Source organism: Glycine max, chromosome 7, assembly GCF_000004515.6.
Source record: "Glycine max cultivar Williams 82 chromosome 7, Glycine_max_v4.0, whole genome shotgun sequence".
NCBI lineage: Eukaryota > Viridiplantae > Streptophyta > Magnoliopsida > Fabales > Fabaceae > Glycine > Glycine max.
In genome coordinates, this window is record NC_038243.2 from 44814151 (window position 1) to 44828061 (window position 13911).

The window sequence follows — 13911 nt, forward strand, 5'->3', positions numbered from 1 at the left end:
AAATCTTCTCCGGTCAATATCTTTGGAAATGATAAGAAATGAAAGTATACTTTGGGGTATACTTTGAATTTGAAACTTAATAAACTTTGTGTATTTAAAGAAAAACGTGGTTTGTCAAAGGAGGAAATGAGGAGATAAATAAAGCGTAAATAAAAAGCGAGTTGAAAGGGATACGAAGAAAAAAAAGAAATGAATATACTAAAAAAATGTAATATGCTTGATGGGCGTGGGACAGTTGGGGAAGTTGTAGGGGTTTCAGGGCACGCATTCTATCGCTGTTTCTCTCGAATCAACAAAACGCCACCGTTTCATTGATCTACTTCCTCCAAGGCCAGGCAAGCTTTCATCCATTTTGCTTTTCTTGAAATCGATCGATCCATCCACCTCTATTCCTAACTCTCCTTCGTTTATGTTAGGTCTCCAAGAATTGGTACCAATTCAAGCTGCAAATATACTTGAACTTCAACTTATCCCACATTCTCCACTCTCAATGGCTTCAACTCTCAAATCTGGCGGAATTCATACAGGTTTCTCTCTAATCTCGTGTTTCTCTTTCCCCTTTTTTGACGCAACCTCGCCAGAATCATTCTTTAATTGCTTACTCACCTTGGGTTGCTCTCTCTAATTGAATTCATAGCCAATTCGTGAGACTCTTCTTACCCATGCCATATGTCATGATCATGAGTAACTTTATCTGACTGGTCTGTTTGGCAAAATTTATCAACGTTGGAAGGTGTTTAATATATATTCCACATGAACTTTAAGTTATTCTCTACTTCATTACTTTGTCATGCTTTGTTTTTTAGGGGCAATCAATGATGATTTATACAAGGAATTGTGGCATGCATGTGCTGGTCCCCTTGTCACTCTCCCTCGTGAAGGGGAACGAGTCTATTACTTTCCACAAGGTCACATGGAACAGGTATTTTAGTTTAGTGTTTTAGAAATTACTCACCTGAACTTGGCAAGCAAAATGTGTTTGCATGCTTGGAAAAGTGTACATGATATGTTCGTGTTTATCCTTTTATAGGGATCAAAGTTGGTTTTAGTTCTTTAGCATTCCTGATCTAAGACATTTAATGGGCCTCCTTGCTTGTGGCTGCACCCTAAGAGTTGAGGCAGGTGATTTGGGACTTCCCAACACCCCTCCACGGATGCCTGCCTGAATAGGCAAGCCTACTAGAATAGGCAATTTACCAAGATGGCTTTCCAATTACTGTAATTGGCCTTTGCAATGTCAGTAACAAAAACCAGAATTGGTACAAAATTATTGCTTTATACCTAACATTAACCACTTTGGTCCAAGGCCAGTGTCAAAAATAGATTAACAATTTTGTATTTCCACTAAAAATTTGCAGAGTTAAATTGGAGTCTCCTTATACTGTTCTATAACCATATAAATACCAATACACCATGAATCAGTAATATCACCTAAATTGCCTAATTTGATTCCCTGAATTTTGAATGGCAATGCCTAAATTCACCATCCAACCTAGCCTGTATGAAATTGTACTAATAAAATTTATTACTCAAGTTTTTGGGTAGTTTATCTAAGAGTAAAAGAAGCAACTTGAAAATTTTCCTGAAATGAACTTGCAAAGGAGAGAGGCACACTTGAAAATTTACTCAATAATTTGCACCGTATGGGTGAGATTTGGTGGCTTTGTTGAACGAAAAGGGAGCAAGAATGAAAGGAAAGGAAGAAAAGAAAAGACGGTGGGGGAGTTCTGATGAGAGAAGAAAAAAAGAGGTCTTTGACCTTTGTTGGGAGAAACGGCTTGATATAAAGAAAACAACATTACCATTTTGCCACAAATAGGCTCTTTATCCCGATTTTTGGTTAGTGAAATGGTGCACCACACTTACAGTTCTCTTATGTTGCAGCAAATTAGCATCTTTGATGGGCTCATTTTAACTTTATTATATCAACATAATTTTGATCCATAAATTCCCCGCAATTTTTATTTCAATTATATGCTTTTTGTTGTACTTTAAAGTTTACGTTCTTCTTTTGTCTTAATGTTTTTTCTATTTTATAGCTTGAGGCATCTATGTATGAGGGATTAGAGCAGCAGATGCCTTCCTTCAACCTGCCTTCTAAAATATTATGTAAAGTGGTCAATGTTCATCTTCGAGTGAGTTCTGATTTTTCTCTAAATCTTACTGGATTCTCTTCTTTATGTCAATAACTTATGTGGAAATTTGTCTTGATTTACATCGATAATAATTAATTGTTAAATTTATCTTGGTTGTGTAGGCTGAACCTGAAACAGATGAAGTATATGCACAGATAACTTTGCTTCCTGAAGCAGATGTGAGTGTACTCTCGTTCTTTGTTTTACATGATTTATATATCTACTCTCGATTAGCCTCTCAAACCCTTTCCTAGTCATAACTGTTTTTTGCCCATTTGAATTCTCTTTTCCCTTGTTGTGTATGTCTTATTTTACCCTGCCTTGCTGGTTTAGCAAAGTGAGGTGACCAGCCCTGATGATCCTCTGCCTGAATCTCCGAGGGTCAAGATCCATTCATTTTGCAAGACACTTACTGCTTCTGACACAAGTACCCATGGGGGTTTCTCTGTTCTTCGAAGACATGCAGACGATTGTCTGCCTCCACTGGTTAGACTCTCTCCTCTTTTCAAAATGCTGATAGAGACACTGTATCGTCCTTTATTTTAGCTTTTCTTCACTTGTAATTCCCATATTTGTTCAGGATATGTCTCAGCAGCCACCATGGCAAGAATTGGTTGCAACTGATTTACATGGGAATGAATGGCATTTTAGGCATATTTTTCGAGGTTAGTAGCTTGGTTAATTTGCCTCTTTTCTCCTCTCTTTCAATCTGTGTTATCTCATGAACCTGTTATTGAGTGCAATAATTTTATTTCTAGTGTCTGCTTGAAGAAAAAAAAATTGTATTGATGAAGATTTAGTTGATCTATCAGCTGCAGTTCAATTTGGAGCACTACATATTTTTGCATATTAATATGCTGCACTAAAGATATAGGATGCTAATGTGGGACATTTTAACAAAATTGAATAAGTAAATATAATAAATTAGGAATCAATTCTTTAGATTGTTTCCTCTATTATTTGTCTAATTGATTCCATGATATATTGTAAATATACGCTGATAATATGAAGATATTATAATATTATCATTTAGAAAATAATCAACTGGCTGAACTAGTTTTATTCACACTGCTTACAGAAGATATGACATTTGTTTCTAAGTGAAACATTTTGAGACTATTATTCTGTAGCTTGTAGTGAATCTCTGCTTGGAAAAGGTTAGTTTCCTATTTATCATTTGATCACCTTTTTAGGGAATCCATTGGTGATCAACTACTTAACTTCTCAAAGTTTTCTTCCTAAGACAACAAAAATATTAATATGCTGCACTAAAGATATGGGATGTTAATGGGGACAGTTTAACAAAATTAAATAAGGAAATATAATAAATTAGGAAATGATTCTTTAGGTTGTTTCCTCAATTATTTGACTAATTGATTCCACGATATATTGTAAACATACTCTGATGATATGAAGATGTTCTAATATTATCATTTACAAAATAATCAACTGGCTGAACTAGTTTTATTCACACTGCTTACAGAAGATATGACAGCTGTTACCAAGTGAAACATTTTGTGACTATTATTCTGTAGCTTGTAGTGAATCTCTGCTTGGAAAAAGTTTAGTTTCCTATTTATCATTTGATCACTTTTTTTTGGGAATCCATTGGTGATTAACTACTTAAAACTTCTCAAAGTTTTCTTCCTGAGACAACAAAAATATTATTCATGTGTTTTAATCTTTTATGGTAGTTTAAGTATCCATTTAATTTATTTTTTTTGGATCAACAAATGTTAGTTTGTTAGTTTTTGTTAGAAATGTCAATGCAGGGATTCGAACCCACGACCTCTACCTCCCCCCTTCTCCCTTCACCCTTAAACTCCTCCTTCCCAACCATCAAGCCAACCTTATATCTCCAAGTATCCATTTTAATTTGTGACCAGATGCCCGTTAAATTTTCTGAGCTAAGGTGATCCTCATTAGTAGCTTCAGGTACTGGTTGCAAGCATTTGATTGTATTTTTTTTCCGGCAGTAACGGGTTCTATAAATAAATCCTTCTAAACTTTCTTAAATTTGTGAACTCTCACACACGAACAACTACTATTTTGTTGATCTGTATAGGATTAGATTTGATGTTTCTACTGTCAGTAAGTTGCTGAATGAGCAGAGTAATTTCCAGGGCAACCCAAGCGCCACTTACTTACCACTGGGTGGAGTGTCTTTGTCAGTTCCAAAAAATTAGCTGCTGGTGATGCCTTTATATTCTTAAGGCAAGTTGATTAACATCAGAAGCTACTATGCCTCCTCCATTCCCCTGGGGGCAGGAAATAGCACTTACTTTTTTTTCCCTCTGCTCTTGTTCCTTAATGTAGTTACTTGTTAGTGATTGTGGCTGGTTTGTGGTGCATGCTATATTCCAGGGGTGAAAATGGAGAGCTGCGAGTTGGGGTTAGGAGGGTCATGAGACAGCAAAGCAATGTGCCTTCTTCTGTTATATCTAGTCACAGTATGCATCTTGGTGTTCTGGCCACTGCATCTCATGCCATTGCCACTGGAACACTGTTTTCTGTGTTTTACAAGCCCAGGTCTTGCATTTAATGATATGAAGTTGTTGGTTTTAGTTATCTTTCCATTGAATATTCTTAGTTTGTGATGTTAGTGTTGCCATATTTTGTTGTTTATCCCTTTAACTTTACATTTTTTGTACTTGTACCTGCCTGTTTTCTGCAATTAATGAACTTTTTTTTTGGCTGAAATACTTCGATTTGGATGGCATTTGAGTTCTTCCTGCTTTTTTTTTTTTACTGGAGTTGAGACTTTCTGCTGAATTGTCAATATTTATCTTAGAACAAGCCGGTCAGAGTTTATTGTGAGTGTCAACAAGTATCTGGAAGTTCAGAGTCATAAACTCTCTGTTGGGATGAGATTCAAAATGCGATTTGAGGGTGATGAAATTCCCGAAAGAAGGTGCATGACCTGGCTAGCTTGTATTTGGTATTTGGATATTAGCAATTATGCTATCTGATAATTTTCCTCTCCCCCTGAATGCAGGTTCAGTGGCACAATTGTGGGTGTTGGAGATAATAAATCATCGTCGGTCTGGCCTGATTCTGAGTGGCGATCATTAAAGGTAGTTATACAAAATGTCTTGTGCGATTTTAAAGTTATTTTGCCTAGTATTGTTTCCTTCTCCCCTTAATATAACGTTATAACCCTGATATGTGTTTTGAACTTTGGTGGACTGTCCAATGAATGTCAGCTTGCAAATAAACATTTTGCTCCCACATTTTTTATCATGTAACCTTGGCTGATGTATGTTCTATTGTTTATATGGTTTAGTTATATGACTCTGACAGATTGAATTGAAATGAAGCTTTTTAGAGGCACTGTAAAGAATAGAGTTACTATAAAATTCATTTAGCTGCCAAAGAGTTGCTAGGGTTTTTTGATTAAAAAAATGAATGACAGGGCAGGCAATGTGCTCTGATGATACCCGATAGCTAGAAATTAAGAATTGTACAGCAGCTTTTGGTTCTGTAATTTTATGACCTATAATGATTTTTATTTCAGGTGCAATGGGATGAACCATCCTCAATTTTGCGTCCTGACAGAGTTTCATCATGGGAATTGGAGCCACTTGTGTCTACCACTCTTGCAAACTCGCAGCCAACCCAAAGAAACAAGAGGGCACGGCCTCTCATTCTACCTTCTACAATGCCCGATTCTTCTTTGCAAGGTGGGTTTGCTGGGTTGGTTGTGCAGAATTTCTTTGTCATTCTGCTGCCCATTCTGTTTTTCTACATAATCATCTTTCTTTGTGCACCAGGCATATGGAAATCATCAGTTGAATCTACCTCTTTCTCTTATTGTGACCCCCAACAAGGACGTGGCCTCTATCCATCACCAAAGTTCAATTCTTCTGCAACTAACTTTATTGGTTTTAGTGGGAATAGCTCTGTGGGATCTCCTTCCAACAAATCAATATATTGGTCTAATAGGATGGAAAATAACTTGGAATCTATTTCAGCTATAGCTCTTAAAGAAGCTGGAGAGAAGAGACAAGGCACTGGAAATGGCTGTAGACTCTTTGGGATTCAGCTACTTGAGAATTCTAATGCAGAAGGAAATCTACAAACAGTCACTTTGTCAGGAAGGGTGGGTGATGATAGGTCGGTTCCATCTTTAGATGCTGAGTCTGATCAACATTCTGAACCATCAAATGCCAACCGATCTGATATTCCTTCAGTTAGTTGCGATGCTGAAAAATCATGCCTGCAGTCTCCCCAGGAGTCACAAAGCAAGCAAATAAGGAGCTGTACAAAGGTAGTATTGATAAGGTGGTTTAGGGTTTTCTCTTCACTGTGCCTGCATAAAGCACTAAGGTTATTTATGATGTAATTTAATATTTTCATAGGTTCACATGCAAGGAATGGCTGTTGGGAGGGCTGTGGATTTAACACGATTTGATGGATATGAGGATCTTCTCAGGAAATTGGAAGATATGTTTAACATCAAGACTGAGCTCTGTGGGTCCCTAAAAAAATGGCAAGTTGTCTACACTGATAATGAAGATGATATGATGATGGTTGGAGACGATCCGTGGGAGTAAGTTCATTTATAACTTGTACATTTTCTTGGCTTGGACATTTTCATGTATGGTTTACAAGATTTATGTCGTTCTGATGGACTTAAAAAGAGTGGATAATTTGATTAACAGCATGTTTTTCATCTTGGATTGGGAAACACTGGGTGCTTAATTTTGTGTGCTTGTGACTTTATTGCAGTGAGTTCTGTAGTGTTGTGAGGAAAATTTTCATCTACACAGCAGAGGAGGTGAAGAAGCTTTCACCGAAAATAAGACTTCCAATGAATGAAAAAGTTAACCCAAGCAAGCAGGATTCAGAAGCAATAGTGAATCCTGAGGACCAGTCATCTAATATGGGGCCCAGCTGCTAGAAGTCGTATGAATTCCAGTTCCAGTATATCCTAGTTGTTATGAATGCAATAAATGTTGGTGTGGAGAGAGGCGATAATGAACTAAAGGTGGCCGGCCAATACTAATAGGAGCATGCATATCACTTCCACTTGTGTATTGTATTGTATTGTATTGTATTGTATTGTATTGTATTGTGCAGCTAGGCTGGCTGGCTGGCATGACGTCAGCAAGCAAGAATCGACGCAGAGGGTTGTTTTGAGATACTGCTGTTTGATCTTGCCTTGCCTTGAATGAAAGATATTGTGGGTTTTCTATTTCTTCTACGGCTCGGTTATCTTATCGCCGGGAGGGAGTGTAGTGGTCCTTGCTCATTCGGTTTTGAGTTGGCCGCAAGCACCAACATGTATGTCTTTACTTAATATCATGCCATGCATGATATGATCTTTTTTTTTTTGTTTTTTATGAGAGGGGTGGGTATTTTCTTTTGTAACTCACTCAATGTGATGCATGCCTTTTTGTACAGAAGTATTTATTATTATCTTCGAATGCTATTTATATGTACGAGGCATAACCCTCCGTTCTCCCGCTAACAGTCATGCAGAATTTGGTCTGGACTTTGGAGTGTTTAGTTTTTTTTATTGTAACTCATCATTACGCGGATAATGGAAAAGAAAATTATGACTTTTGTTTTTTTTAATCAGCAAAAGTAATATTGTATTATATATGAATCAGTACAAGTTTCACTGTGAAAATTACTGACAGTAAACCATATTTCTGACAGTAAACCTGGCCCACTGTTACAGACACTTATAAAAATATCCTTCCCTAATCACGAAAAGCCTCCTTCATATTACTGTACCATTGATGAAAAGGTGTAGCGAAACCTTTATCCAAGTTTTTTAGCCATGTCCAGCATAGGAAGATAGCATCCTCCAACAGCTTACTCGTATTCAAAGTTTCTTAAATTATTATATGATTGCACCTGAGACTCAGATTCGGCATTCCCGTGGAGCATTGTTTCCACGGAGTTGCAGCTGGGAGAGCTTCCGAGTGGGGTGAGGTTCTGGAACTTCAAGGAAATACGTGCTTTCGACACAATCTCATTCCTCTACCAGAGTCATCACCTCCGTCACCACGTGCCACCCCCTCTCGTAGAGGAAGTGGATTTGGTGTGTCTACATTCAATGAGCCAAGAGATGTGAGAGGACGTGGGAGGAGTTAAAGGGGTTAGAGAGGACGGGGGTTTGTACTTCATTTATGAACATTTTTGTTTTTCAATTAAGAATTTTGACAGGATTCGTTACAATATTTGACTGCAGTTTTAGCATGATATTCCTTCTCAGAAGCCTTTGACGATAGTGACAAATAAGATGGAAGCGATAATAGTGAACATGGCTTGTGGATGGGGAAGGTGGGTGCGATGCTGGTAGCTCTATTGTGCACCAAAGTGGGCGATAAAAGGGCTGAGCAAGTCTGTGGCAAAAGACATACTCTCCTCTTGCTTTGGTGCTTCTGCTTCTCTCTATCAAGCACCGCTGGCTGCATTCATGATTCTCAATCTCACTCCAGCTGACAATAGTGCTTCTCTCACTGTCTGATCCCAATCATTAACAACTATGTTAGGTTAGGTTAGTCTTCAATTCAACATCTTCCTTGTTTCTCTGTGTCATTTTGTACAGCACAACCGTTAAGTTAGATATTACAGTACAACTTATCATTTTATCTCCAATGGGATTTATAATGTTGAAAACTCCACCCACTTAATGTACCTACCAAACCAATACTGTTAGACCATCTCTCATGGCATTTTATTCTTTCATTTCAAGTTCTTAAGCATTGTATCATTGTAGAGAAAACTTGTTGGGATTCTTAAATTTAATGTGGTATTATAGAGTCCAACAAAATGAGTTCTCAGCAATTCTATCATAGTTGGACGATTGGAGATGTTCGTATTTAATTCACCGGCAACACAGCACACAACTACCACAGAATTACTCTAACAATGCGCACGCATGCATCATTCATCTTTGTACCAAATACCCAACGTACTCATTACTTCAGCTGTATATACATTTCTGCTAAATTATAAATAAATTATTACAATCATATACATATTTGCAAATACTATACCCATAAATTTACTTTCTAAAGGATACCTTCCTTAAAAGGACCAGAATCATGCAAGAGTTTTATAACTAGCTTCACCTGTAGAGCCAAAAAAGTCACGGTAAATAAACTATTTTACAACACGTGAATTGTGGAACATTCTTCAAACAGTGCCCAAATGGTTAGCTCGAATACTAAAATCACTCACATTCTGAAAGAAAAAAAATAAGGTTACGTCCTTTGTGGCTTATAACAATTGTGAAAATAAAAGGTACGTGAGAGCAACCACGAAAAAGGTGGCATGGAAGATACTCCACCAGGCTCTACATCTTCTATGAAAATCGAAAAATAGCATTTTTAGATTCTCTTCTTTTTTCAGCTAAGTGGAGGGTTGTTTTGGTGAACGCAATTATGAACAAAAAACAATCGTAAGTTTTAAAACTTGTATAAGGGTAACAAGAATCTACATTGGATATGACTCTAACAGTCTAACTACATTTTTTTTTTCTAGACCCTCACATACAACATTATCCCATCATCACGGCTTTAATGATTGAGGAGAAATCCTAATAGGAGAAATGCCAACTAAAAGTATTTTACAATCATATCATGTCATACGATTTTACTAGATAAATGTTTGTAATACTTAAACAAGAGTAAGTAAAGATGCAGATCAAAATATAAATCTTGGCTGCATTTCTTCAATAAGTTCAAAGGAATTACTTTAACTGACAATTCATCATACCTGAGCAGCTTCACGTATTAAAAAATCTTGTATAGCTTCTCTAAATTCTTCATCAATAAGGTAATGGCAGCTATAAGTTGTCACAGGAAGATATCCCCGCTGAATCTTGTGTTCACCCTGAGCTCCTGCCTCTACAGTTTTAAGATTGAGTTCAATAGCTGCTTCAATTGCCTGTGATGTCAAGACAAAATTGTAAATACATTATTTGTTTCCCTGATATATACCACATCTGAATTATGTACAAATGAGAGAAGTGATCAAGTATAGTTTTGGTTTTACTTCTCTTGATAAAAGAAAAAAAAGTTTATTGTAGTCCAAAAATGAAAAGGAGAACATATCCCGTTAAATAAAATCAAATAAGAAAAATAAAGAATTTTCTTGTTCCTGAAACTTCCATGAACACTATGAAGCCAAATAACAGAATAAAAGTGAAAAGGGGTGGAGGGGAGGGGGTTGATAAACAAAAAAATGGAGAAGGTGGAAAAATTAGAACTCAAACAATTTGAAAGAAGAGGAAAAGATCTCCTTTCAACCAAACAATAGGTGGAAGAGCGGCCAAACAAGAGGTTCAAGAGAAAGGAAAAGAACATTCTAAGCTGACACCCAGTGGGAACCAAAAGGAAGTCTATTCCATAAAAAGATGCAATGGAGGAAACATCTGATTAAAAACTACAGCATTATTCCCCAACCATAAAACCAAAACCTAGCAAAAAATGGAAATAATCATCTAACAATAATTGAGGGAAAAAAATAATGAGACACATGTACCTGGTAATAACACGCTTCAAAATGCAAACTTGGGTAGTAACTTCGTGGCTGACATCCCCATAGGCGCCCAAACAAGGTATCTCCTCCGATAAGATTTAGGGCTCCAGCAACTAGTTCATCCCCTTCTTCAGCCACCACAAGTAGCACATTATCTCCCATTTTTGCTCCCAGCTCATGAAAAAATTCCCTTGTCAGGTGAGGAGTGCCCCATCTGTCAGTAGACAAACAACAATACTAAATACTGACAGTTCAACCATTCCCATGTCATCAAACTTTTTTTTTTCAAATCAAAATTTGAAGGTTCCATTAGGGCAACATACTTGTTATCAGTTGTGTTCCTGTAAAAAGAGTAGAAGGAATCCCAGTGCCTAGCCTTCCGATACAAAAACATAACGTTTAAGATAGCAAGTAGAAAGAAACACAACCTAAATTTTTCCAGCTAAAGTACACCATTGTAATATCTTCAAGGATAAACAAAAGTACAATCATCACAAGGATATATTAAAGTGCAGACCAAAATTGAACTGCTGTCAAATGTGTAAAGAGTAAGAGCATTATAGTCTAGAGAGAATGCTCTGATGAACATATATTTCAAACCATTTTAACTACATGATAAAAAGGCACTAAAAGCTGTATGATTAAACCATTTTAAGTGAAGATTTGGATATTCCAGATAACATTTGCAATTTCCTGTTTTGGTGCTATGTGACGATGTCATTCAAATATTTAATTGTTTGACTAACAGAGTGTTTTTTGGGCATACTGTGAACTTTAGGGGATCATTTGCGTCAATCCGAACCCTAAGGACTATCTGCACATTGGTTAAAATTGGTGAGTATAAGCTGTAAGTTACCCTTAGTTTAGCATTAATTAACTTATGATGATGGTAAATATGCTACTATTATCTTAGAAAATCCCATCTTGTAGGAATAAGTTGAAGGCGATTTTAATATCCTTCCCAATGGAGAAGATCACTAATATCTGGTACAAATAAAACACATAATTATATATAATTTGCCACAAAGCATCCTCTGTAAATCTTCAAAAAGTATGCAGAGTGAATGGAACCCTTTTAAATACAGACATCCTGTAAAGTACCTTTATTTCATAACCCCGGAGGCGTTTCATAATCAAGTTCTGGGCTGAGATCTGCATACAAAGATCATATAATTTGAGGCTAAAACTATCCGGGCAACTGCATTGGTGTCACTTAAAATCTAGAATCATTTGGCCCATGGTGATCCAAAGAAAAGAAACCATTTTCCGCAGAACATTCTGATTATAATATATCACAGCCAGAATGAAAGAGAAAAGGCAATTATTGACGAATAGAAATAAAAACACACACTGAGGACAGTGCTATTGGATAGAACTCTAAGACCAGTTGATAAAATCTGCAGATATCAACCTTTTTGCGCTCTTGACGTATATTTTTTCTTTTACTTTGCTTCATGTCCATCAAGAAGTCATCAAAACTGCCAACATAAAACAGCAAAAGTCTAAAGCTATATGGTAATGGGAATGGGATGGGTAGCAGTAGCAGTCCATCCCCCAAAGTAGAATCTAATATCATGGATGACTCACTTTTTGTAGTTACGGTTTTTCCAGTGGTACTGCATTCCAATCCTGGGGAGGAAGCCTTTCTCAGTGAGCTTGTGCCACTCATTTTCAGAGGGAAAAGTAACATGTAATGATGAAAGCTGGGACTGCGAATGCGAATGCCAAGAGATACTTAGCAAATGCATTTAGTTTAACAATTTAACAATAGAACAGAACAAGCATAGGTTACGTGTATTACGGTGAGAGCGAGTTCCTTCATTGCGGAGACAATAATGTCGAAAACTTGATGTTTGAAGGAGGTGTTACGAAGTAAGATCCTTGGACCAGTTACAGGTGTGAAGGGGACACAAGATTGTAACTTGGGGTAATAATTGTAGCCATAAGAATGGTAAGCATTAGCCCAAGAATGATCAAAAACAAATTCGCCGTAGGAGTGGGTTTTAAGATAGAGTGGGACAACGGCTACAACGTTGTTGTTGCTGTTGTTGTTGGCTTTGGCAACGATGTGGTGTGGGATCCAACCAGTTTCCCTGACAGCGGAAGCAGAGTGCTCTAAGGTCGACAAAAAGGCATGCGAAAGGAATGGATTGAAGTTGTCAGGGCCAGTCGCATCCAAAGCACAAGCGTCCCATTCGCTCGATGCAACATCTGAGATCGAAGAAACAACCGACACGCTTATCACTTTACTATCAGCAAGAGTGAACGTGAATTGCTGCTGAAGGGAGTTCCTTGTTCTATTCCCAAATCCCCAATCACCAAACAGAGCATTAACGCTGAATCTGGTTGGAGTTGGAGTGGGTGGTTTTCGAGTGCACCACCTCACTCTCACAGTAACACTAACACTAACCGCTGCCATTCCAACTTCTCCGGAACACCACATCCACTCGCTCTCTCTCCCCACAAATACAATACATGGGAGGATAATATGTATTTATTCTTTTAAGAATAAACTTTTTAGTCTTTGGGCATTTATGATAAACGCGCTTGTTAACTTAAGTGATGATGTGATATTTTTTTTATATTAGGTTAAAAATCATTAAAAAAAAATGGTGGGTTAAGCTTTTATATTGGTGTCAAACATTTTCTGGTTAAAAATCTAAAAAAATTGCTTCTTCCTAATTCTCAAATCTGAAATAACGAAAATCATAAACAATTACCAAATCGATGACAAATTGAAAATAAAATTTTCAAATGAGCAACCCTTTCTCCTTTTTTCTTGGCCACAATCATCAAATTAAGAAAAAAAAATATAAACAAAAATCCCCACATCAACACCAAACCCTAAACAAAGCCCCTAAATCAACAACCCTAAACAAAATCGCCAAAGTCGGTGAAGGCAAGGTGCACGTGGAAGATACTATAGCATGCAAAGGAGTCACTAGAGATTCTCCTTGATCACTATTGTCCACACAAGTAGAGAAGACAAGGGGGATCTCGCCATTAAAGAGAAATGAAGATTGAAACAAACTTGATGTGGTTCGTTGACACTCCCGTCTATGATGAAGACTTCGACACGCGCGACATGACAACGTATTATCTTAAAAAACTTCCTTGAGCCCTACACGTCGATTCATTATTTTCCCAGTCCAAAGTTTGTGCTCAGGATTTTTCAATTACGAAGGGTCTAAAAGGTTTTATCTTGATCAACGACACCTGTTCAATAGTGAATTCTAACCATGAAAATCGCAAAGGTTTTCATATATCTAACCAGAAACAA

General features: G+C 37.1%; 2 protein-coding genes across 4 annotated transcripts; one reads left to right on the forward strand and one right to left on the reverse strand.

Moving 5' to 3' along the window:
* The first annotated feature begins 172 nt into the window (after positions 1-172).
* LOC100815450 (auxin response factor 1) lies at positions 173-7607 on the forward strand. 2 transcript variants are annotated; one of them, XM_003528678.5, is made up of 15 exons: positions 173-335; positions 417-527; positions 807-922; positions 2040-2135; positions 2258-2314; positions 2469-2621; positions 2716-2800; positions 4259-4349; positions 4500-4664; positions 4927-5046; positions 5131-5209; positions 5650-5815; positions 5906-6402; positions 6494-6684; positions 6864-7607. In XM_003528678.5, exons 2-15 carry the CDS (start codon positions 491-493, stop codon positions 7033-7035), a joined length of 2025 nt encoding a protein of 674 aa, XP_003528726.1. In that variant the 5' UTR covers positions 173-335; positions 417-490; the 3' UTR covers positions 7036-7607. The 2 variants fall into 2 exon arrangements, with proteins under 2 accessions (XP_003528726.1, XP_040873380.1); XM_041017446.1 differs by having other exon boundaries at positions 5650-6402.
* Positions 7179-13729, reverse strand: LOC100808838 (uncharacterized). Of its 2 annotated transcripts, none has more exons than XM_041017452.1 (9): positions 12433-13729; positions 12219-12340; positions 12043-12109; positions 11733-11783; positions 10955-11007; positions 10635-10845; positions 9867-10037; positions 9172-9220; positions 7179-8609 (listed from the first exon to the last, which is right to left on the reverse strand). In XM_041017452.1, the coding sequence occupies exons 1-9, from the start codon at positions 13072-13074 to the stop codon at positions 8290-8292; spliced, it is 1686 nt and encodes a 561-aa protein (XP_040873386.1). In that variant the 5' UTR covers positions 13075-13729; the 3' UTR covers positions 7179-8289. The 2 variants fall into 2 exon arrangements, with proteins under 2 accessions (XP_040873386.1, XP_040873387.1); XM_041017453.1 differs by lacking the exon at positions 7179-8609 and adding an exon at positions 9042-9090.
* Between the last annotated feature and the right edge of the window lie 182 nt (positions 13730-13911).